The sequence below is a fragment of the Pseudophryne corroboree genome, chromosome 6, assembly GCF_028390025.1.
Source record: "Pseudophryne corroboree isolate aPseCor3 chromosome 6, aPseCor3.hap2, whole genome shotgun sequence".
In the NCBI taxonomy this organism is placed as follows: domain Eukaryota; kingdom Metazoa; phylum Chordata; class Amphibia; order Anura; family Myobatrachidae; genus Pseudophryne; species Pseudophryne corroboree.
Window position 1 is genome coordinate 72,185,183 of NC_086449.1, and position 27,239 is coordinate 72,212,421.

General features: G+C 46.9%; 1 protein-coding gene across 15 annotated transcripts in view; it reads left to right on the top strand.

The window, feature by feature from the left end:
* CACNA1A (calcium voltage-gated channel subunit alpha1 A) overlaps positions 1 to 27,239 on the top strand; it is a 502,477-nt gene that overhangs the window by 126,081 nt on the left and 349,157 nt on the right. For 14 of the 15 annotated variants that reach the window (XR_010180475.1, XR_010180476.1, XM_063931144.1 and 11 more), the window contains exons 1-2: positions 1,069 to 1,169; positions 4,337 to 4,476. Coding sequence is in view for 13 of the 15 variants with exons in the window: in XM_063931144.1 (XP_063787214.1) it covers positions 1,077 to 1,169; positions 4,337 to 4,476 (233 nt within the window). In the remaining 2 variants the exon portion in view is untranslated. Of the gene's footprint in view, positions 1 to 1,063; positions 1,170 to 4,336; positions 4,477 to 27,239 lie in introns of those variants that run through there. The other variant, XM_063931156.1, reaches the window with a different exon arrangement.

The window sequence follows — 27,239 nt, forward strand, 5'->3', positions numbered from 1 at the left end:
CTGCTACTGCATTGGACTGGTTAACAAAACTGAGCTCCAGTGCCTGGAGGCGGGGCTATAGAGGAGGTGATGCAGTGCTTCCTGGGAACAGTCAAAACTTTAGCCTGTTGGTGTCTCGGCTCAAGATCTAACTCTACACCCCAATGTTATTCCCTGTGGAATCCAGTGTACCTCGCAGAAAGAGATTTAACAGTGGTAATTCTTACCATCAATCTCCTTTTTGGAAAGTGTTCCAGTAACTGTTCATTTATAGACAACTCACAGTGTTCTTAGGATGATGCACAGTGATAGATTTATACTAAACATAACGGCCCAGCATTCAGAAGTTCTGGTCTCATAAATATTTTCACTATAAAGACCATTTCTCCCATTTTAGTCATGGAAGACGAAGTCTGTCATAGCTGCCTTAGGGGGCCTCTTCTAGGTCTCCCTAACAAGTCCCCTTCTCTCATGATCCTCCATTTTGGTAGACTGCACAAATTCCAACACCTTCCATATTACCTCCACTTCTTTATGATGGACTTGACAGCACTCCAAGGAATAGAAGTATTTGAAAACTTATTACATTCTTCCCTTGATTAATACTTTTCAGTAACCTTTTCTCGGATTTGCCTTGATTGTTAAGTGATCTTCATGATGAAGCCCATGTTTGGAAATGCACTAACTAACTGTGGGCATATTTAAGCATATTTATTCTTAAGTAATAAATCATGATTTTAAATGTAATTAATCAGGAAAGAAAAACCCTTACGAGTTATTTAATTTGCCATCATAGTACTTTGTGCATTTTTGTGTTGATCGGTGGATAGAGTTCCCCAAATAAATCCAAACATTTCCATGACATAAGAGGTAAAAAATGTCTAAGGCGGTGAATGCTTTTTATAGCCAAGGTGTATATGGTGTAACTTGCATTTTGTAGTTGATGATTCTTCATTGTAGAGCCATTTCTTGAATTTGTGTCATTGCTGAGGTGCAGTATAACTTGGGCTGTTCATAGTGGTTCTTTTTACAAACTTTAATGACTTCAATCATTAAACATTTTCTTCCTTAACCTGCAATTTACTCCTTTTGAATATATGATTTTAGCAACTATTATAGCGAATTGCATTGTCCTGGCGATGGAGCAGCATTTACCAGAGGGAGACAAGACCCCGATGTCAGAGCGCCTGGTAAGTCTTATATGGAAGCACACACCAGAACCTCTCACTGAGAGACACCTTTAATTACCCATCTACAGACATGCGCTATTGTACAGAACTGATTATATGGCTGAAAGAGCACTGGTGTTTATGACCATGTTTGTCATCCATGGAGCAATTACCATCGGGGCAGCCATTCCTCAGAATAGTTCCCACCATGACCTCTTGGTGAAAGGCTCATGACTTTGAATCTTAGTCATTATCATAAGAAGCTTCCACCAGTGACCTAGACAGGATAGAAATACCAAGATTACCCACCTGTAAGGTGCTGCATGGTCCCGAACCCAGGACCTCTACGCTTTAAGGCCCTAATAAGTTCCAGGTTATAGGAGCTGACGCTCTGACATATATCTCTCTACTCTGTATAATGGGGGTCATTCCGAGTTGATCGTAGCTGTGCTAAATTTAGCACAGCTACGATCATTCACACTGACATGCGGGGGGACGCCCAGCACAGAGCTAGTCCGCCCCGCATGTCAGTGCCGCCCCCCCCCCCCCCCCCCCCAGCGGCGATCCCTTTGCACTTCAAGAGTAGCTCCCGACCAGTGCAGCTTGAGCGTGCTGGTCGGGAGCTACTCGTCGCTCCCCGGCCCGCAGCGGCTGCGTGTGGCGTCACGCAGCTGCTGCGACCCGCCCCCCCAACGGTCCGGCCACGCCTGCGTTGGCCGGACCACACCCCCTAAACAGCAGCTTTATGCTGCCGTCCAGCCCCCTACCGCCCAGCAGCCGCCTCAGAGGCGAACGCTAGGCAACGATGGCTGGCATGCGCCGACGCACTGCGGCGCCGGCGCAGTTCCGACCCAATACTGCGCTGTGAGAAACTGCAGCGAGCGATTGGGTCGGAGTGACCCCCATTGTCACAGCGTATTTATTTGCTATAAAGCAAACTGCTGTGTAGTGAGTTTCCAGCAACATCCATCAGACTGGAGGTAGAGGAGCAAGTCCTTTCCTTGTCTCTGTGACCAGACCTAGAGTTGGACACAGCTCCTTAGACCATTAGATAGGCACACATAGCAAGTTATAGCATAGTGCGCATGTGCAGAGGCGAGTTTACTTATTTGCGTATGCCGTATCACTGGGCAATTATAAGTCAGATGGATCTTGGCCAGAACTTTGCGTGAAATTGGTGTTTGAGGGAGGGAACTGGCGACCAATGCACTCCTACAGAACTGTTCCGCCTGGCGGGTCTCTGGCATCCAGCAATGGGCGGGAATGTATTCCCGCTTGAAGCCGCTCGTATCCTCGCATTAGCCCTACAGAAATTAGCATAAGGTGGTAAATGTGGCTTCCGCGGCTTCACGCACAGACAGCCACTTGGCATCCGACTCACGCTTGGACGTTTGGATGCAGCAAGTTCAGCTCCGTAGTCATAAAGTGGGGCTTCAGTAGCAGGCCTTATACACTATGGGGGTCATTCCGAGTTGTTCGCTCGCTGACGATTTTCGCAGTGCAGCGATCAAGTGAGAAAACGGCAAAAATGCGCATGGTGCGCAGCGCTAAGTAATTTAACACAAAACTTTGGAGATTTACACAAGCTCGAGCGACGTTTTTTCAATGCTCGAGTGATCGTAGTGTGATTGACAGGAAGTGGGTGTTTCTGGGCGGAAACTGGCCGTTTTCAGGGAGTGTGCTAAAAAACGCAGGCATGCCAGGTAAAAACGCAGGAGTGGCTGGAGAAACGGGAGTGGCTAGCCGAACGCAGGACGTGTTTGTGACGTCGAACCAGGAACTAAACGGACTGAGGTGATCGCAGTCTAGGAGTAGGTCTGGAGCTACTCAGAAACTGCAGCAAATTATTTAGTAGCAATTCTGCTAATCTTTTTTTTCACTATTCTGCTAAGCTAAGATACACTCCCAGAGGGCGGCGGCCTAGCGTTTGCAATGCTGCTAAAAGCAGCTAGCGAGCGAACAACTCGGAATGACCACCTATGGGCCTAATTCAGAGTTGATTGCAGCAGCAAATTTGTTAGCAGTTGGGCAAAACCATGGCCCTCATTCCGAGTTGTTCGCTCGCAAGCTGCTTTTAGCAGCATTGCACACGCTAGGCCGCCGCTTACTGGGAGTGAATCTTAGCTTAGCAAAATTGCGAACGAAAGATTCTCAAAATTGCGAATAGAAATTTCTAAGCAGTTTCTGAATAGCTCGACACTGCCACTGCGATCAGTTCAGTCAGTTTCGTTCCTGGTTTGACGTCACAAACACACCCAGCGTTCGCCTAGACACTCCCCCGTTTCTCCAGCCACTCCCGTGTTTTTCCCAGAAATGGCAGCGTTTTTTCACACACACCCATAAAACGGCCAGTTTCCGCCAAGAAACACCCACTTCCTGTCAATCACACAACGATCACCAGAACGAAGAAAAAACCTCGTAATGCCGTGAGTAAAATACCAAACTTCTTAGCAAATTTACTTGGCGCAGTCGCAGTGCGAACATTGCGTATGCGCAGTTTGCGGAAAATCGCTGCGATGCAATGAAAAAGAACGAGCGAACAACTCGGAATGAGGGCCCATGTGCACTGCAGGGGGGGCAGATATAACATGTGCAGAGAGAGATAGATTTGGGTGGGGTGTGTTCAAACTGAAATCTAAATTGCAGTGTAAAAATAAAGCAGCCAGTATTTACCCTGCACAGAAACAAAATAACCCACCTAAATCTAACTTTCTCTGCACATGTTACATCTGCCCCCACCTGCCCCCCTGCAGTGCACATGGTTTTGCCCAACTGCTAACAAGTTTGCTGCTGCGATCAACTCTGAATTATCCCCTATACTCATACTTGTTGCTGGGACCTCATTATAGCTGGGCTCCATAGGGCTGCGCAGACAGAGACAGAATGGAGAGACAGCGCACACTAGAGAATAAGAAATCTAATATAACGCGCCACCTGTTTCAGTGGTCCTGGGTGTCAGGTACATCCCGTCCCTGTGTATTCCTGCACGATTCTTGCCCATTATCCTTGATGTGTCTGTGTTTATATTTGTATTGGCCCCAGTCTGGCTGATTAACTGGTTTAGTTTTGACCCAGTGCTGTATGACTGCCCGAACCAGACTCCTGACAGTCTGACCCTGTTACACAACTCGCATACAGTATCTATAATGAAATAAATGATATAAATGAAACTGCTCTTCTCTTCTCAGGATGATACAGAACCTTATTTCATTGGAATATTCTGCTTTGAAACTGGAATTAAGATCATTGCATTGGGATTTGCATTCCACAAAGGATCCTACTTACGCAATGGCTGGAATATGATGGATTTTGTGGTTGTTTTAACAGGGTAAGATTCAGCCCACTGGATAAAAAATGTAGTATTTGTAATCAGTATGCTATGCAGGTCTCACTACCTCTCCCACCTATCCACGTACTCCTAATACACAGACATCAGTGCACTGACCTCTCCCCTCCTCCTAATACACAGACACCAGGACACAGAGCTCTCCCCTCCTTCTAATACACAGACATCAAGACACACTGAGCTCTCCCCTCCGCCTAATACACAGACATCAGGACACACTTACCTCTCCCCTCCTCCTAATACGCAGACATCAAGACACACTGAGCTCTCCCCTCTGCCTAATACACAGACATCAGGACACACTGACCTCTCCCCTCCTCCTAATACAGAAACATCAGGACACACTGACCTCTCCCCTCCTCTTAATACACACACATCAGGACACTGACCTCTCCCCTCCTCCTAATACAAGGACATCAGGACACACTGACCTCTCCCCTCCTCCTAATACACAGACATCAGGACACTAACCTCTCTCCTCCCCCTAATACACAGACATCAGGACACACTGACCTCTCTCCTCCTCCTAATACACAGACATCAGGACACACTGACCTCTCCTCTCCTCCTAATACACAGACATCAGGACACTAACCTCTCTCCTCCCCCTAATACACAGACATCAGGACACACTGACCTCTCCCCTCCTCCTAATACACAGACATCAGGACACACTGACCTCTCCCCTCCTCCTAATACACAGACATCAGGACACACTGACCTCTCCCCTCCTCTTAATACACAGACATCAGGACACTGACCTCTCCCTTCCTCCTAATACACAGACATCAGGACACTGACCTCTCTCCTCCCCCTAATACACAGACATCAGGACACACTGACCTCTCCCCTCCTCCTAATACACAGACATCAGGACACACTGACCTCTCCCCTCCTCTTAATACACAGACATCAGGACACTGACCTCTCTCTCCCCTCCTCCTAATACACAGACATCAGGACACACTGACCTCTCCTCTCCTCCTAATACACAGACATCAGGACACACTGACCTCTCCCCTCCTCTTAATACACAGACATCAGGACACTGACCTCTCTCTCCCCTCCTCTTAATACACAGACATCAGGACACTGACCTCTCTCTCCCCTCCTCCTAATACACAGACATCAGGACACACTGACCTCTCCCCTCCGCCTAATACACTGACATCAGGACACACTGACCTCTCCCCTCCTAATGCACAGACATCAGGACACACTGACCTCCCCCCTCCTCCTAATACACTGACATCAGGACACACTGACCTCTCCCCTCCTCCTAATACACAGACATCAGGACACACTGACCTCTCCCCTCCTCCTAATACACAGACATCAGGACACTGACCTCTCCCCTCCTCCTAATGCACAGACATCAGGACACACTGACCTCTCCACTCCTCCTAATGCACAGACATCAGGACACACTGACCTCTCCCCTCCTCCTAATACACAGACATCAGGACACACTAACCTCTCCCCTCCTCCTAATACACAGACATCAGGACACACTGACCTCTCCCCTCCTCCTAATACACAGACATCAGGACACACAGACCTCTCCCCTCCTAATACACAGACATCAGGACACTGACCTCTCCCCTCCTCCTAATGCACAGACATCAGGACACACTGACCTATCCCCTCCTCGTAATACACAGACATCAGGACACACTGACCTCTCCCCTCCTCCTAATACACAGACATCAGGACACTGACCTCTCCCCTCCTAATACACAGACATCAGGACACACTGACCTATCCCCTCCTCCTAATATACAGACTTCAGGACACACTGACCTCTCCCCTCCTCCTAATACACAGACATCAGGACACACTGACCTCTCCCCTCCTAATACACAGACATCAGGACACACTGGCCTCTCCTCTCCTCCTAATACACAGACATCAGGACACATTGACCTCTCCCCTCCTCCTAATACACAGACATCAGGACACATTGACCTCTCCCCTCCTCCTAATACACAGACATCAGGACACACTGACCTCTCCCCTCCTCCTAATGCACAGACATCAGGACACACAGATCTCTCCCTCCTAATACACAGACATCAGGACACACTGACCTCTCCCCTCCTCCTAATACACAGACATCAGGACACATTGACCTCTCCCCTCCTCCTAATACACAGACATCAGGACACACTGACCTCTCCACTCCTCCTAATGCACAGACATCAGGACACACTGACCTCTCCCCTCCTCCTAATGCACAGACATCAGGACACACTGACCTCTCCCCTCCTCCTAATACACAGACATCAGGACACACTGACCTCTCCCCTCCTCCTAATACACAGACATCAGGACACACTGACCTCTCCCCTCCTCCTAATACACAGACATCAGGACACACTGACCTCTCCCCTCCTCCTAATACACAGACATCAGGACACACAGACCTCTCCCCTCCTAATACACAGACATCAGGACACACTGACCTCTCCCCTCCTCCTAATACACAGACATCAGGACACACTGACCTCTCCCCTCCTCCTAATACACAGACATCAGGACACACAGACCTCTCTCCTCCTAATACACAGACATCAGGACACTGACCTCTCCCCTCCTCCTAATGCACAGACATCAGGACACACTGACCTCTCCCCTCCTCCTAATACACAGACATCAGGACACACTGACCTCTCCCCTCCTCCTAATACACAGACATCAGGACACACTGACCTCTCCCCTCCTCCTAATACACAGACATCAGGACACACTGACCTCTCTCCTCCTCCTAATACACAGACATCAGGACACACTGACCTCTCCACTCCTCCTAATGCACAGACATCAGGACACACTGACCTCTCCCCTCCTCCTAATACACAGACATCAGGACACACTGACCTCTCCCCTCCTCCTAATACACAGACATCAGGACACACTGACCTCTCCCCTCCTCCTAATACACAGACATCAGGACACACTGACCTCTCCCCTCCTCCTAATACACAGACATCAGGACACACTGACCTCTCCCCTCCTCCTAATACACAGACATCAGGACACACTGACCTCTCCCCTCCTCCTAATACACAGACATCAGGACACACTGACCTCTCCCCTCCTCCTTATGCACAGGTCGTTTACCTGTTCTTAACACCAACCTGACATGTTTTGCTAATACACTTCCCTACACCAGTACCCAATCGATCTGATTCCTCTCTCAGAAATGTCTCGCTTAGCTTTGTTATCTCTTTCATCTAGAGAGGGGACCTGTATCTTATTCTGGGACACAGCCAGCAATTGCCTTGTGATTTGTCTGCAAGATTTGTGGCTCACGGTACATTTCTGATCCACTGTAACTAGTTCAGGCTTTAAATAACTGTCCTCATTGTTTTGTCCTGGCTGTGGCATTCTGGGAAGTCAGTCCACCTGGGAATTAATTTTATCTCCTTCACTTTCAAGTACTACATTTGACTTGTCAAACATGGTATCCGAACAAACTCAATTCACTTTCATGAAATACCCAGAGGAAAAAAAACAAAACAGCACTATATATATATATATATATATATATATATATATATATATACGTATTAATGTTTTCTAAATCAGAGGCTAAGACAAAACAGAACGTATGTTATATTTAATTGCATTTTATTTTTGAAGGCAGTAGTGCTTTTTTTAATGCAAATCTAATATACAGTATGTAGTTGTAACCATGGGAAAATGATAATAACTACAACTATTTGGAAAAGTTACCAACGCGTTTCGACGGGAGGCATGCTACTTGGTTTTAATCTTAAACAATTCTAAATAATTGAAATGCTTCTATTGCTATATAAAATAATATGTAAGATGACAGTGATATCCATATTGTGCATAGATAGGACTTGATGCATACATAAAATACAATGTTGTCATAACAATCTTTAAAACCTAAACAAAATATGTTAATAGAATTACACGGAAGGTTTTTATAAAATAAAATAAGTAAAAAACACAGTTGCTGTATAGTTCACAGATCCCACTTGGCGTAACAACATCATAAGTTGGGAACCTTTGGTACATAGAATATCGTACTCAGGGGTAGATGTATTAACCTGGAGAAGGCATAAGGAAGTGATAAACCAGTGATATGTGCAAGGTGATAAACGCACCAGCCAATCAGTTCCAATATGTAAATTAACAGTTAGGAGCTGATTGGCTGGTGCGTTTATCACCTTGCACATATCACTGGTTTATCACTTCCTTATGCCTTCTCCAGGTTAATACATCTGCCCCTCATTCCCTGTGATTAGCCCCATCCATGTTCATATACCTGTCACCCTGTAATGACTAGAATGTGCACAAATGTAGGGATCTGATAAAGAAAATGATAAATTGATTGCGTACTTCATCAGGTGAGAGCTTGACTGTGGTGACCTGTCAACCTTACAAAGCAATTGGGATAAGGTGAAACAGGAAATTCCACATTATGTAATATCCATTAATATATTGTGGGTGGATCCGAATGGAACATATAACAATAATGATTAGATTTGTACTATATGAATTTTATATTGTAGACAAAATGTTTATCAGAGCTGTGGCGAAGAGGAGAGGATACTGTAGGTGGTGACGGGAGGATAGTGTATGATGTGCCTAAGTGTTGAGGATGTATTACTCGACAAAGTCTTGTGAATTCATCTAAGGCCCTCGCTCAAGCAGTGCTCAGAAGTTTAGTCACTTAAATGCTTCGGGTTGATAAAGCTTTATCCTTGGTGCAATGGTGGCCAACCTACAAGTGGAGTGCAGCTCCACTCTCAGGTATTCTCCTTAGCCACAGTATTGGTTGCCTCTAACTTCTGCATTTCAGTCTTTGGCCAACTGTGTCAGCCAATGGGATGACCTCTTTCCCAATCATTATTTCTAATGTTACTCAGCAAGGATGCCCAAACTCCCATCTGATATTGCTGCCTTGAGCGCAGTCACTGCCTGCTTCCAGGTATCCGCTTTTGTAGAACAGAGTAAAGGATCACTTCGAACACCTCCCGACAGAGGATGCCAAACTTACTTTACCAGTTCCACAGCGGTTCATGGTCTCTGACATATGATTCCAGTGTGTTACACCTGTACAGAACTGTCTTCTTGAATATTGTAATATTTACTCTATTTTTTATTGTTATATATCTTTATACATATAAGGCTTATAAGCCATTCCGTCTTTACATGCAAGTTTATGTTTATCCACATGTAGTAAATGCCATACTGCTTAAAGCCTAACCACATATAGGGTCACTGAGAGTGGGGTGGGTACAAAGCAAGTATGCCCCAAATATGGCATGACTACACCCCCTTCATGCAACTCTTTGTAGCTCTTTACACCCAATGCCATCAGTCCAAGAAAAGACCACTGAATCTAGGATTACACCCACTTCTGTATCAAGGTGGTTTTAACCTCACAATAAAAAACCCAGAAGGACACTGGGGTAGGTATAACTCCCTACCCTTAGTCAGGTCAAGCTGTTGTTTATCTTTCACCCCAGAGCACAGACGTGACTCTTGGACGACTACATCAACCAAAGTTCCTAGAGATCAACTCTGCCTTTTGGGAATAACTCCTCAGATAATATGGCACCAGGCATCGTGTAGGAGGTCCACAAGGCCACTGACAGTGTGTAGATTCATAAACAACTCTATTGCAGCCAAAACTCAGCTGCTCTAGAATCAGAAAACACGGCTCTTCTAGCTCAACATAATCTCTCTCTCTCTCGCTCTCTCTCTCTCGCTACACCCCTTGTCTCTCAGATTAACATCCTCAGAGGCCAGTTGAAGTCCCTGCTTTCACATAGGGCTGCCAACCCTCTGAAAAAAAAAATATATGCAGCAGATGTTTTTTATTACAAAGCAGGCAATGCTGACCCCATTCTCGAAAATAAATCAAGGCAAAATAAAGTACGCGGCCTGATCGAGAAAATGAAAAGAAATGGTAGGGACTACATCATCGTGCCTTCTTTATTCTTCCAGACCAAGTTGGCTTCATCCCAGGGCAGGCAAGGCACAGACAATACCAGACGTGCCATCGATCTGTGGTCCATTCTATGCATGAACATAAACAGCCAGCTGGTACATTTCTAGACACTAAAAAGGTGTTTCATGGTCCTTCATGTTCGGGTTGATAGGTTTAGAAGATAAATTATCTGTAATCTCAGTTCTGTACTTGCTATTCCTAGCTAATGGTATTGGCCAATGGGATGACCTTCTTCCTATTCATTATTTCTAATGTTACTCAGCAAAGGTGCCTCAAAACTCCCTTCTAATATTTGCTCTTTTGACCGAACCTCTTGACATAGAAGTCTGGAATAATCAATTTCAACTTTTTATCTCGTGGATAGGTCGGATCTATGCCATCAGTCTGAAGGTATTACTTAGGCTCCTTTCTTCAGTAGAGACTATGGCAAGTCGTATTCCTTCGTATGTCTTCCAATATCTGCTACATACAGATGTGGACAAATTCGTTGATTCCCTTCCGGGACCTGATTCTGATGTTATCGGAATTGCGCAACCGCAAGGAAGCAGTCCGAAGATGCACACGTCTGATCACCATTGCGACCATTGGTTTACTTGGACTGGTCATCTGGTGTCGGAACACCTTTGCCGGGTCCAGGAAGTCGCAGACACAGACCCTGGACTCAGCGACGCCCACAATATGGGGAGACCCCCCCATTTTGTCAAAAGTTCCCAGTCTGCACCCCCAAACGCCACAGTATGTCAGTCATGCTGCGGATAAGTGGGGACTGCATGCGATCAAGCATGACCCATTCTGCACATGCACAGAACTGCTCACGCGAAGACCCCAAGCCATCAGCTCTGTACGTCATCCAGCGGGTTTGCAGAAAAATCAGAATCAGGCCCACAGCTCATTGAAACAATGCTTCATTCCTCCTGAAAATGATAGACAAGCAGTCAAAGATAGAGGCTGTAAGGCCATGTGCAAGCATCTTGATGTTCCTGTGGCTGCAGATGCAAATATTATTAAGACGTTTAAAGTCCATGGGACTATAGCCAACCCCTCTGGATGTGGCCACAAGATGAAAATCAACCTCAGACTAAACAGAAGGATGGTGGGAAATATAGAAAAAGAGCCAAAGTAAACTTACAAAGACTTACGAGCTTAACTCCAAGGTCATGGTGGTCAAGTGGAACCAAACCTGTCCCCTTTACTTGTTTTATATAATTCTTTAATATCCTTTCTAAAACCTTTGATGGGAACATCTTATATGGTCATCTGAATCCTCTAGTTCTCCCGCTTCTTTCACCCAAGGAGTAACCTTATAGTTTTCCACCTATCTCCCCTGCCTTCCTTCTCCTCCCTCTATGTTGCATCCCCTCCTAAAGCCCCCCTTTGCTAAAGAAAAGCACAAAACTGTAAACCTGCCCCTATACAATGGATCCTTGGGCTTGTTACACCATTTGCCTTTATTTTGGTGTGGTTATTGGCTTTGATCTGTATGCAGTTATGTAAGATTGCTGTATCTGTTGATCTTCGGTAAAGTAAGGTTTTTCCCCCAAAAAACAAAGGCCCTCATTCCGAGTTGTTCGCTCGCTAGCTGCTTTTAGCAGCCGTGCAAACGCTAAGCCGCCGCCCTCTGGGAGTGTATTTTAGCTTGGCAGAAGTGCGAACGAAAGGATCGCAGCGCTGCTACAAAAAAAAATTGTGCAGTTTCTGAGCTGCTCGAGACCTTCTCCTAGCTAGCGATCACTTCAGACTGTTTAGTTCCTGTTTTGACGTCACTAACACGCCCTGCATTCTGCCAGCCACGCCTGCGTTTTTCCAGGCACGCCCGCGTTTGTATCTGACACGCCTGCATTTTTACACACACTCCCCGAAAACGGTCAGTTACCACCCAGAAACACCCACTTCCTGTCAATCACTCTGCGGCCAGCACTGACTGAAAAGCGTCGCTAGACCTTGTGTGAAACTGCATTGGCTTTTGTGAAAGTACGTCGCGCTTGCGCATTGAGCCGCATACACATGCGCAGAAGTGCTGATTTTTAGCCTGATCGCTGCACTGCGAACATTGGCAGCTAGCGATCAACTCGGAATGACCCGCAATAAGCAAAGAAAAGACAGCTGAGTCTAAAATACAGATGTGTCATACTTACATTTATGCTGTGACATAACATAAGTTAACTAACATCCTAATCAATTTTCTGTGCTTCAGTGCAATCAGGGCCGGTTCCAGCGCTCTTTGCACCCCGGGCGGGAAATGGGGGCGTGGCTTCATACAGGGGGCATGGTCAGTTACGCCCCCTGTTCTGTTGAGTAGCGCCGCTGAAATGCTGTGCGGTGCGCGATGACGTCATCGCACGCCGCACATCAAAGGTCCTCTCCACGAAGGGAAACTAGACTCTACGCGTCTAGTTCCCTTCGTGGAGAGGACCTTTGCTGTGCGGTGCGCGATGAGGTCATCGCGCAATGCACAGTAAAGGTCCTCCCCACGAAGGGAAACTAGACGCTACACGTCTAGTTCCCCTCACAGCGGGCAGCTGGGGGCAGTAGCGGATATTGCCATGGTGCGGCGCTGGCGCCCTCCGGAAGGTGGCGCCCCGGACAAAAGTCCTGCTTGCCCGTGGCAAGATCCGCTACTGAGTGCAACCTATTGCCTATTGCTGTCTGTTATCAGATATTTCATGCATGTGACTAGCTGCAGTGTCCTTACGGACAGGAAGTCTGCTGCGCATAGGCAGAAGTTGCCAAGAGGACGGCAATATCTGAATAAGGTTCTGTTCTGAATCGTTCGCATAGTGGATATTTTTTTTTAATATGACCAACCGGTCTTTTAGGACCAGTTGATCACTAATGATCCACTGTGGTGGTAGATGAACACATTAGGTGACCCGTCTTAATATTCCTAGAAAATGGAACAAACTACTGTACAGATGCATCTGTTTACAGTGCACCGTAATGCAGCTGATTATAAATGCAGCAGTAAATACCTATTGTATCGACTGATTCCCATGACACAAGGACAAAATGAATGCGAATGGTAGAAAACGTGCTAGTTTTAATTAATACTGTTTAAACAAATCATCTGAAGAGCTCTAAATCTATATTGCTTTTAAAATAAGTAACATTTCAGTATCATGTTCCCTTAAGTGCACAGGCACAGACATAGGGCCTAATGCAGCATGGATCGTAGATGTGCGAAAAAATTGCACCTCTACGTTCCATTACAGTTACATGCGCGGGACGCCCAGCACAGGGCAAGACCGTCTCGCATGCTGGATCCAGTGACCCCCCCCCTTCCCCCCGCACTGGCATGCAACAGCAACACATGGCGGCGAAGCTTTCGCATGTTTAGGGTAGCCCTCTGCCCACACAGCCTAGCTGCTAAGGCAGATGGCTACCCGCCATGTTTCGGGTGGCTGCATGTGTCGTCGTGTATCCGCAGCGGCCCACCGCGCAAACGGTCCAGACCGTTTTATTCGGACCGTGCCCCCCAACACCTGTTGCAACGCCATCTCCTGCCCCGTGAACGCCTCTGCCAGTCAATGAGATGCCGCAGCATGCTGAATAAGGGCCATAGCACCAAGTCCATATTTAGAACTTACACTGCCATAGGCATTGGGAGAGGTTACACCCTAAATTATTAACTGTGCACCCAGGATGTTCCCCCCGATCCAGTGTTCCCGATTCCCATATTTTTATTGATAAATGTGAGTGGCTCTTATGATGGAATGACAAGGACAGAATGGAAAAGGAAAATGAAATCTATAAAACAAACATAAAACCACATCTGGACAGTGTTTGGTATAAGTCACAGAAAATTGACCATTAACGCAAATAGTGCATCCAAAATCTAAAAAAAGGTGGTATTATGAGAGACTATCATATGTACTAAGCCTTGGAGAGTCATAAAGTGGAGAGAGATAAAGCAACAACCAATCAGCTCCTAACTGCCATGTTACAGGCTGTGTTTGAAAAATGACAGTTAAGAGCTGATTGGCTGGCACTTTATCTCTCTCCACTTTATCTCTCTTCAAGGCTTAGTACATCTCCCCCATGAGATAAATAATAGATACCGGTAATCCCCATCCAACCTTCCAAATTTACATGGGGAGTTTACAGGGAAGGTGGTGACAACACCACCACAAGAAGCAGTTTGAGGAAAGCCAACTTCAAGCTGAAGATAGCATGTCCTGCTCGCACTGCTACAAGCGCTGTGGGCGGAGCAATAATTAATTATAGTAGGAGCTGGCCAGACATGGAGGATTAGTGTGGTCCAGTGAGTTAAGTAAGAGCACTTACGTATTAAAATGAATGTCCTGCATTTTTCCATCGTAATTAGCCATTAATATTAAAATAAACAATTAAAACCCATTTGTGCATGCTGTCAACCCAAAGTTACTAACTTGCTAAGTTCTAAAAAATGATATACATTATTGCTTTATTCAGTAAGTCACTTTATTTCTACATACAGTGTATCCGGAAAGTATTCACAGCGCTTCACTTTTTCCACATTTTGTTACGTTACAGCCTTATTCCAAACTGGTATAAATTATTTTTTCCCCTCAAATTTCTACACACAATACCCCATAATGGCAACGTGAAAAAGGGTGTTTTTTCCCCCAGATATTTGCAAATTTATAAAAAATAAAAAACGAAGAAATCACATGTGCATAAGTATTCACAGCCTTTGTCATGAAGCTCAAAATTGAGCTCAGGTGCATCCTGTTTCCACTGATCATCCATGAGATGTTCCTATGGCTTAATTGGAGTCCACCTGTGGTAAATTCAGTTGCTTGGACATGATTTGTAAAGGCACACACTTGTCTACATAAGGTCCCACAATTGACAGTGCATGTCTGAGCACAAACCAAACATGAAGTCAAAGTAATTGTCTGTAGACTTCTGAGACAGGATTGTCTCGAGGCACAAATCTGGTGTAGGGTACAGAAAAATATCTGCTGCTTTGAAGGTCCCAATGAGCACAGTGGTCTCCATCATCCGTAAATGGAAGAAGTTCGGAACCACCAGGACTCTTCCTAGAGCTGGCCGGCCGTCTAAACTGAGCGATTGGGGGAGAAGGGCCCTAGTCAGGGAGGTGACCAAGAACCCAATGGTCACTCTGTCAGAGCTATAGCATTCCTTTGTGGAGAGAGGAGAACCTTCCAGAAGGTCAACCATCTCTGCAGCAATCCACCAATCAGGTCTGTATGGTAAAGTGGCCAGACAGAAGCCACTCCTTAGTAAAAAGCACATGGCAGCCCACCTAGAGTTTGCCAAAATGCACCTGAAGGACTCTCAGTCCATGAGACACAAAATTCTCTGGTCTCTTGAGACAAAGATTGAACTTTTTGGCATTAATGCCAGGCGTCATGTTTGGAGGAAACCAGGCACCGCTCATCACCAGGCCAATACAATCCCTACAGTGAAGCATGGTGGTGGCAGCATTATACTGTGGGGATGTTTTTCAGTGGCAGGAACTGGGAAACTAATCAGGAGAGAGGGAAAGATGAATGCAGCAATGTACAGAGACATCCTGGATGAAAACCTGCTCCAGAGCGCTCTTGACCTCAGACTGGGGTGACGGTTCATCTTTCAGCAGGACAACAACCCTAAGCACACAGCCAAGATATCAAAGGAGTGGCTTCAGGACAACTCTGTGAATGTCCTTGAGTGGCCCAGCCAGAGCCCAGACATTGATCATCTCTGGAGAGATCTGAAAATGGCTGTGCACCAACGCTTCCCATCCAACCTGATGGAGCTCGAGAGGTGCTGCAAAGAGGAATGGGCAAAACTGCCCAAAGATAGTTGTGCCAAGCTTGTGGCATCATATTCAAAAAGACTTGAGGCTGTAATTGCTACCAAAGGTGCATCAACAACATATTGAGCAAAGGCTGTGAATACTTATGTACGTGTGATTTCTTAGTTTTTTATTTGTAATAAATTTGCAAAAATCTAAAAAAATAATAATATTGTCATTATGGGGTATTGTGTGTAGAATTTTGAGGGGAAAAAATGAATTTATTTCAGTTTGGAATAAGGCTGTAACATAACAAAATGTGGAAAAAGTGAAGCGCTGTGAATACTTTTCGTATGAACTGTATCTTATACCCCTTTTCCACTAGCTCAAATAACACGGGTAAATGCATGGGGGCGCGCATTTACCCGTGTTTTTTGCTAGTGGAAACGGCTCCCTCTGCAAAAACCGGGATCAAGTGATCCGGGAATTATACCCGGGTAGCTTACCGGGTTGAACACGAGTTAAACCCGGTAAGCTGTGCAGTGTAAACGGAAGCCGTGTTGATGCGACACGGCTCCCGTTCACATTGTATGGAAGAGCGGCGCTGGGAGATCATGTGATCTCCCAGCGCCAACCCTGCCGCATCACCAACCCGGCAATATGCCGGGTTGGTGAGTGCAGTGGGAAAGGGGGCTCTGATGTGGGTCGCAGCCGAGTAGCACCCGTGTCAGGCTCCCGGCTGCGACCCGCATCACTAGTGGAAAAGGAAAGGGGTGTAAGCCTACACGCTTTTAGCTTTATCCTACTTATATAGTTTATGAATGCATGTAATCTCACAGACATAGCAAGCCCACTACCCGTCATTAGACTTTGGAAGGGTAGGTCTAGGGGCTGATACACAATGGCCATCCTTTAGACAGCTCAGTGGAATTCTGATATGAAATACACTTCTTGCCTCTAAAATAAAAATAAATACATAAAAAGCATTCAGCAGCCACAGACACCTCTTTGGGGGTTATCTGTCTGACATCCTAAGTCATTCATAAAACCTGCATGTCTCCACCCGCCTCTATCCCCCGCAGGATGGAGGATGGGCGAGAGCGTTCTGTTCTCAGGAAGATGTTATCAATGAACAGTGGTTTGTCACCAAGGTAACAAGACCAAAGGTAGTCGTGGAAACTGTGTGAATGAGGCATGGCTAGTTGCCATGGAAACCTTCTGAATGGGGATAGACCTAGTGCTGCTGTCACCTCTCCCCCTCCCCAAAAAATTATCATAAATCCATAATTTAAGAATCTGATGATAGGATATTAATAGTATATGGAAATGACTATCCTCAAGCAGTAGAGCTTTGAATACAACGATAGTATCTCCTACCAGAGGAATGAGGGAGAATGCATGAAAGGAGTTACAGTAGTGGACACCAGGAATTAATAGCGATAATATACTGGGATGCTTTTCATAAAAAATATAAAATTATCCTATATATATATATATATATATATATATATATATATATATATACACAATTGACAGTTATACATGATTTGTTGCTTCATCAGTCATGTCACAGATTTTTCATAGAACCTCGATGCTTCCCTGCTCTATGCTGGATGCTTAGGAGTCGGTGGGCGGCTTTATCCACATTATGGAAACTAGTAACATAGGGCATGATTCAATTCAGTGACAGTTGAATAGCTACGGGAACTATCTCCAGGCGCTATTCAATACGGCGCCATCTGATACCCAACGACGGAGGGGTGCAAGCAGAAATCCGTAAAAAGTGCCGGTACGATGCTGATTTCTGCCCTTAGCGCGGCAAAAACAGCGTCGCGATTGGCACTTAAGTCGGAGAATGCCCGTTCTCCCGACAAAACACCCTGTTTAGACCGGGAGAACAGACATTCTCCGACTTACCGCTGCGCCGTATTGAATAGCGCTGAGAGCTAATTCCTCAACTGTCACTGAATTGAATTGTGCCCCCATAGTTGGCTAAGAATTAAAGGGGAGATTTGTCAAGACTTGGAGATAAAGTACCAGCCAATCAGCTCCTGTCATTCTACAGGCTGTGTTTGAAAAGTGGCTGATTGGTTGGTACTTTTGTTTCTCTAAAGCTTTGATAAGTCTTCACCACAGTCTCATTTGGTGCACCCTTGTGGACCCTGTTTTGGGTAATGCTCACACTTTCTAAATATGAAAATATATCTCTCCAATCACTTCTGTCCATAACCAGTAAAAATAATGTATATGGCATGTCCGGGAGTCACTTTTTTACTATTTTTAGATAGTTTATAATCCTTTATTTTGTTTGGTTACAAACAGAAATTAATGTTAACCTGGTTTACAGTGGGGTCATGTTCAGGAAAACACCGTAAGGAACACATACGTATCCAATAGTCAGGTCAAGACCATTTTTTTTGCAAAGGGATGCAACGGGAGGGTGGGAGTAAAGAAAATATGTAAATAAGTGCCAGGCTTTGCAAATACAAATATGGTCTGGCATGAAGATATGCCATGTGTGCACTGGCACAGCTGTCACAGAATAGGTCATACATAGATGTTTGGTGCACAGTATTCCCAGTGTAGGCCCTTATGATCATACCAACTTTACTACACCTGCCTCTCTTAGGGGTAGATTTATTAACCTGGAGAAGGCATAAGGAAGTGATAAACCAGTGATATGTGCAAGGTGATAAAGGCACCAACCAATCAGATCCTAACTGTTAATTTACATATTGGAGCTGATTGGCTGGTGCCTTTATCACCTTGCACATATCACTGGTTTATCACTTCCTTATGCCCTCTCCAGGTTAATACATGTGCCCCTTAATAAGAAGACAAGGACACTGTTTAATGGAGGGCAGTTTCCAGATATAACTGGTCCCTCCCCGTTGCTTGGACAGGTTACCCAAATAATACTACGCAGCACCCAGTGCCAGGTTAAGGTCCTCATGGGCCTGGAGCTGAAATTTTTGAAGGGCCTATTGTGCCGCTGCAGGGGGTGTGACAGGGGCGTCTCTGGAGAGGAGGGGACCCGTGTGCAGACTCCGTGTGTGGGCCCCCTCCTCTCCCGTAGCCGTCGCACCGCTACTAGCATTCTGAGCGCTGTAGACTCTGGCACAGCGCCAGAGTCAACAGCGCATGTGCAGGACTCCGAGAAATGGCCGCCGCGCCATTTTTTCGGAGTCCTGCGCATGCGCTGTAGACTCTGGCACTGTGCCAGAGTCTCTAGTGGTCAGTGCGCTAGCAGCAGCACAACGGCTACGGGAGAGGAGGGAGCCCACACACGGCCAGCGATGGACTCCGGAAAGGTAAGTATAGAAGAAATAGGTGCGGTGTGGCCCCCCCTGGGACTCAGGCGCCCGTGTGCACCGCACACACTGCACCCATTATAGAAACGCCAATAGGGTGTGACCAGCATAGTGGGGTATGGTTACTGATAGGGGGGTGTGAATTGTGCTATTGGAGGACACATACTGTAGCTATCCACCCACTGTACCTTCAACCACCGCAATCTTTAATGAATATCCTGCCCAGCATACTGTACCACATTACTGTATTTTTTTAAGGCTAGAACAGCAGCAAGCAGGTGACAGGTCTGAAACCTTAGAAATATAGAAACCTAGAATTTGATGGTAGATAGAACAACTTGGCCTGGGAAGCAGTTACTTTCCTGACGGTCGGTATCCCGGTGGTATTAATACCGACGCCGGAATCCAGACATCCATGGGAATCCTGGTGGTCAAATCCCGACCAGGGCCCCAAATCCACACTCGGAGGGGTGGCGAGGGGGAATAAATTAGTGTGGCGAGCAAAGCTCACCACGCTGCGGGTGAGGAGACACGCTATGCTTGCCGTCGGGGTACCATACTGATTCCCTTGGCCCATCTCGCCGGCCCATGTACATGCTCACACATGCTAGAGTTAATTTTTGTGTTGGGAGCCAATTAAGGTGGTCATTCCGAGTTGATTGCTGCTCGCTAGCAGTTTTTAGTAGCCGTGCAAACGCATTGTCGCCGCCCACTGGGGAGTGTATTTTCGCTTTGCAGAAGTGCGAACGCTTGTGCAGCAGAGCGCCTGCAAAATCTTTTTGTGCAAAACAAGACCAGCCCTGTAGTTACTCTTCGTGTGTGTTGATTCTAACGACGGAGGGACGGCTTTTGATGTCACACACCCGCCCAGCGAACGCCCAGTCACGCCTGCGTTTTTTCTGCCACGCCTGCGTTTTGCCAAACACTCCCTGAAAACGGTCAGTTGCCACCCAGAAACGCCCACTTCATGTCAATGTTCCTGCGTTCGGCCGTGAGAATGTTCGTTAGACTCTGTGTAAACCCACGATGCTCATTGTACCTGTACGACGCGCCTGCGCATTGCGGTGCATACGCATGCGCAGATATGGCGATTTTTAGTCTGAGCGCTGCTCCGCGAACAACGGCAGCTAGCGATCAACTCGGAATGAGGGCCTTAATCTCTAAATAGTCAGCTGTGGGGTGGGGGGGGGGGGGGGGGGGGTGGAGGAATGGGACAAATGTAGCTTGAAGTAGTTTGCTTCGGGAGGGAAGTGTTTTTTTTTGAGCGAGTTAGCACTCTCAGTATGCCGTGAGGTGAGGGTAGTGTTGTAGTGTGTGTGCATGTGCCGGAGGGCCCGTAGAAATTACGCTATGGGCTCCCAAAAGGTATAGCTATGCTCTAGCCTCATTTGACTGCCTTAAAACATGACCAACCAATTCTACTACAGAACATATACAGTAATACACATTGTTGAGTTAGAAAACCTAAAGGCTCCAGGCTGAGAAATAGGAGGTCTTTTTATTGTTTGTAGGAGAATGCGTTCCAGCTAGACATAGTCCCGAATTGAAAGTAAAAACTCAGACTTTGCACACAGAACCATCCTAATCAATAATCTTTGAGAAGTCTGTGAGAGCCCGCCTGTTTTGCCACTGAAACATGCCAGTATAATATTATTCACCTCAGTCACGGCACAAGACAGAGGATCCGATAGTGTCACCGCTGGTCTACCTTCACGGAGCTGAAGCTCGGACTGCCCGTTGCCCTAGGCTGCGTTGTGGAGTCTGGTTGCGGCAGTGACGCTGTCGGCGGTTACGTAAGGTGATGCAGAAAAGGCATTGCTGCACCGGGTCTCAGTGAGTATGTGGTGCAGGGAGGTCCTTTCCCTGCACCGCCATCATGCAGCAGCATTTGTTACACCGGAGCTGCATCCGGGAAGGGGGGGGGGGGGGGGGGGGTTGTTGATTACCGGAAGGGGCGGGCTGCTGAGCCAAGGATGTTGAGGTAGAAGGAATTTTTTTTCCTATCTACAGTAACACTGAGATTGTCTGCAGATGTGGTGGGCCTATTTTGGAGTGTGGGCTTGGAGCTGCAGCTCCATCAGCCCCATTGTAAATCCGGCCCTGGCTGCACCCTATCCTTTATATACTGCACAGTCAAATTGGGCTGTTTGGCACCGCACCTTGCAGTCTATCTCAGGGCAACTCAGCAGAGTAAATGTCCCTATTTTATCCATTACCAGCTCACTGGGCTGCCCTGGAGGTGGCAACGTTCCTGCAGGGTCACACTCAGATGTGTCCTCAAACGAGGGGTGTGCAGTAAGTTTCCAGATGCACAAAAGTATTACATTTACAAAATGAACATTATATTTTTTCAAAGTATTCACCAGAGGAGTATATGCAATTGAATGCGCTCAAAACACTTGGTGAAGCAGCTGGACCAGTCCGAAGCAGGTACGTCTTCTACGTGCTGGATGACGGTCTCCATTGCATCTTCCGGTGACTCAAAACAAATTCCACAGATCTTGCACTTGATTTGTGGGAACATGAAGAAATTGCAGGGGGCCAAGTCTGGGCTGTACGGCCGATGACCAAGCTCCTGGACGCATTCATGGCCCAGAAAATCCACCACTTTTCTGGGCTTGTGGGCATGTGCATTGTTGTGATGGAGAAGGGCACCATGAGCATGAGTTCTTGAACGGTGCCTGGAAATTACTTCCAGCACTTGCGGCATTCGTTGGTTGGCGTATCAGTCCCCAGTGACGGTGTGATGATGCATGAGTGGTACTGTAGCTACATGACCAGTCTTGGCCACTAAAACAGCCACCATGTGCTTGGCCATGCTGCGCTCACGTCAGAACGTCTAGCGGCCCAAACTGGGGTCCACTTGGCCAACTGTTGTTTGGTCTCAGGGTTGAAACTGTAGATCCAAGAGTCATCGCCACTAATGATCTCCCAGATAGAGTTTGAGCGAACCACCATGAAACCTGGCCACCAGGTTGCAGCACCAAGTCATAAAACAATAAAAAGGTGCTTGCACCAAATTTGTTCCAGATGTATGGTTCTTCAACCAACAGTCATTTGGATTCTCAAGGTTGCAGCTGCAGTGTGTGGCGTCACGCAGCTGTAACGATCCGGACACACCTGCGTTCTCCGGACCGCGCCCTACTAATGGTGTTATAACGCAACGCTCCATTCTACGATGAAGCAGAAATTGCGATTTGATCGCAGTTTCTGCTTCATTAAGGAGCGGTCAGTATGTTAGGCGGCATTGCCCTGCGGGGCATTGCCCTGCGATGGGCGGCCCCCAGAATGCTGATTAGCAGAATTTGCAATCCTTACTGAATTAGACCCATTATACGGATGGCACAATGGTTAGTATTATTGCCTCACGGGTTCAATTCCCACCAAAGCCCTAACGTTGTGGAGTGTGTATATTCTCTCCGAGCTTGCGTGGGTTTCCTCCGGGTACTCCGGTTTCCTACCACAATCCAAAAACTTAACTTGTAGGTTAATTGACTCCTGACCAAAAAAAAAATAGCCCTAGTGTGTAATTGTGTGACTATGGGCAGACTAAATGGGCCAAGTGGTTCTTATCTGCTGTTAGGTTCTATGTTTCTATCCCATTTTATATGGGCAATAACGTAATTTAAAGAAATTGTTTCCACTGTTCCTTATTTTCCATGGTAGTGCTGTTGCTATCTTTCACTATGAGATTTTATATCTTGGAATTTTTATGCACCGTAGTATTATTGGACCTGATTCAGATCCCGAAGGATCTGTGGAAAGAGATGCAAAATTCCTATGGCTGGTACTTTGTGCACTTGCAGGACCCGTCAGCGCATGTGTATTACGGGTCCTGTATCGTCGGACGCACTACAGCTGCAGACGTCAAGAGATTGCCAGTCTGCAGTCGTGTAGGGGAGGGGAGAGGTCGGCGACGGCAGTCCACGCCTCCGTTTTGGTGGAGTGCCAAGCCCAGATCTACATCGGAAGATGGAGATTTCCTGGCCTCTTGGTAGGAGCTGTGGAGGCTGACTTACATGGCCCCGTGGGTCACTCAGCCGGCCGACGGTATCGCAGGTGATCCGATGTTGCATCCTCGCACTCAGCACTGGATCACAAATGCATGCAGGAACAGACATCTCCTGCATTACCATATCTGGGCACCGCTGCTGCTTCCATGTAAGACTGCACTCTCCAGCCATATCTGAATCAGGCTCACTATCATTAAATTGCAGAGTTGTATGTGGTCCGCAGAGAGTGCAGCTTTTTTTCATCCTCAGTTATCACCCCAAGCAGTTTCTTATGTTTCTGCTTTTACTGTACAATATGTATCCCTAGGGATATTACAGGACGGTCCATACAACCTTCATTCAGCTCCTGGAGTTTCTATATATAATTATAGCGCCCCCTGAGGATATGTTTGGTAGTTTCTTGCATGGGTGGTGCAGTGCCTGAAAAGTGGGACTGTTGGGGGTATGCATTGCGTATTGTCACGTCAGCCATCCGGCAGGTGACAGGTTCCGGTATGAATGGTCGACCATGTTATGGTCGACAGTCATTAGGTCGACCACTATTGGTCGACATTGACATGGTCGACATGGACACATGGTCGACACGCGAAAATGGTCGGCACGTGAAAGGTCGACATATGAAAAGGTCGACATGATTTTTTTTACTTTTTTTTGGTGTCGTTTTTTGCGTAAAGTGACTGGGAACCCCAATTAGTGCACCGCGTCCCCTCGCATGGCTCGCTTCGCTCGCCATGCTTCGGGCATGGTGCCTCCGCTCCGCTGCCGCTTCGCTCGGCACACTTTACCGTTCCAATCGTAGTCCATGTGGATCGTAAAGTATGGAAAAGTTCCCCAAAAGAAAAAAAAGTTACAAAACTCATGTCGACATTTTCATGTGTCGACCTTCCACGCGTCGACCATTTTCATGCGTCGACCATGTGTCCATGTCGACCATGTCAATGTCGACCAATAGTGGTCGACCTAATGACTGTCGACCATAACATGGTCGACCATGTGAACGGATACCCAGGTGACATGCCCCCTGACAGATGCATATGTATCCTTCTCCAGGTCTACCCCACTAGCAATTACACAAACATGCCCCTTACTGTACTTCACCTACGCTTTATATTTAAGTTGCATTTTGGAGCATTTTAATTAGTAACCTCATATAGAAGTTTCATTAAGAGCTGGTATAGAAATGCTGTTATCTACAACCATTTCATTCACTAAGAACGCTACTAATTAGAGATACACCTACATGCAGTGCACTATTCACACATTGGAAATTGTTCTCCATAGCTAAGTATTACCGTATGGTTCCCACCTACAGCATGAAAACATAATTCAGAGGTTTTTATACTGCTTTTGTAGTGCATGGGACATGGCACTGTAGGATATGACACTAGTTTTCACTTCATGCTATTGTCTTTAATATCTGTATAATGATGTGCTGACTATATGTGCAGGGGATGCCTTTAATTTGCTGGCTGTCGAGATCCCGGCAGTCAGGATACCGACACCGGAATCCCGACAGCCGACAATGCCGCCAGCTGGCATCCCGTCCGCCGGTTAATCATACTGAATCCATGAGTGGAACAGTTGTATTTAGTAACGTGTTCAGAATCAGCTTTAGGACATGTATAGGCTGTACAGTACAAAGAGGGAGAACTTCAGGGAGGCTGTACAATATCAATAGAGAGAACCTCTGGGTGACTGTACAATATGAATAGGGAGAACCTCAGGGAGACTGTACACTATGAAGAAGGAGAACCTTGGGGAGACTATACACTATGAAGAAGGGGAACCTCGGGGAGACTGTACAGTATGAAGAAGGGGATACCTCAGGGAGACTGTACAGTATGAAGAGGGAGAACCTCGGGGAGACTGTACAGTATGAAGAGGGAGAACCTCAGGGAGACTGTACACTACGAAGAAGGGGAACCTCGGGGAGACTGTACAGTATGAAGAGGGAGAACCTCAGGGAGACTGGACTGTATGAAGGGTGGAACCTCAGAGAAGCCTGTCGTCAAGACTGTTAAGAAATGGACCAACGAGGCTAAGATGAAGCTCCAGGCCTGCTTCAACCGCACGGAATGGAGGGTCTTCAAAGCCTCGGCAACCGACCTGAACAACCTGATAGACACTGTCACATCTTACATCAGCTACTGGGAAGACTGTGTGTACCTACCTAGACTTACCGCATTTACAACAACAACAAGCCCTGGTTCAATGCCCAGCTCAGGTAATTTCATCGGGCCAAAGAGGAGGCCTATAGCAGCGGTGACAGAGCACTATACAACCGAACTAGGAACCATCTGACTACAGAATTCAGGCTAGCAAAAAAGCGGTACTCGGACCAGCTGACAAACGATCTTTCCACCAATGACCCCGTATCTGTATGGAAAGGAATGCAATCCATAACCAACTACAAGAAAACATTGAAGTCCACCACCATGCACCAAGACCTAGCAGACGAGCTGAACCACTTTTATTGCAGGTTAGCAAACAATCACCTCTACGATGCCCCGAACACTGATGGCCAACTCTAGGCACTGCAAGTCGCCCAAGAAGAGGTGGAGGCACTGTTCAAAAGGACCAAACCCAGGAAAGCTGTGGGTCCTGATGGAGTGTCACTGGGAGCATGTGTGGGTCAGCTCGCCCCCATATTCACCAAGATCTTCAACAAATCGCTGGAGCTACAGAAAGTCCCTTCCTACTTCAAAAGGTCCACTATCGTCCCGGTCCCAAAGAAACCCTCTATCACGAACCTGAACGATTACAGGCCAATAGTACTGACGTCTGTGGTCATGAAAATGTTCGAGCATCTGGTTTTGAATCACCTGAAAACTGTGACTGGCCTCCAACTGGACCCCCTACAGTTCGCCTATCGATCGAATCCGTGTGTCGAGGATGCAGTCAACCTGGGCCTGCACTACATTTTACAGCACCTAGACATTCCCCGTTACCTACGCGAGGGTCCTGTTTGTCGATTTCAGCTCGGCCTTCAACACAATCGTCCTCAGCATCCTCCACAACAAATTACTTCGCATAAGGGTCCCAAAAGCTACCTGTTCCTGGATAGTAGACTTCCTGACAGATAGGACACAGGTGGTGAAAGTGGGGGAATTCACCTCTCAAGTGCAGTCCATTAGTACAGGGGCTCCTCAGGGCTGTGTCCTCTCACCCCTGCTCTTCTCCCTGTACACAAATGACCACCTCAGAGGCGCAATCAGTAAATAAAATAAAATTTACCAACGACACCACCGTCATTGGCCTCATCAAGGACGGGAACAAATCCGCCTATAGACGGGAAGTAGAACGGTTGGCCCAGTGGTGCAGCCACAACTACCTTGAGCTCAACCCCCTCACAACTGTCGAGATGATAGCGGACTTCAGGAAGAAGTCAGCTAGTGCACCTCCGGTAGCGATTGCTGACAGTGTGGTATTGCTAGTGGACTCCTTCAAGTTCTTAGGGACCACAATCTCCCAGGTTCTTAAATGGGGGTCCAACGCTGACGCCACTGTCGGTAAAGTACAGCAGAGGTTGTTCTTCCTCAGTCAACTAAGGAAGTTCAACATCCCACAGAAGCTTCTGCTCTTCTTCTACTATGCGATTGTGGAGTCGGTACTGTGCTCCTCGATACTAGTATGGTACGGCTCCGCCAGCCCGAGGGACAGATGCAGGCTCCAAAAGGTGGTCGGAACCGCAGAGAAGATCATCGGGGCCGACCTTC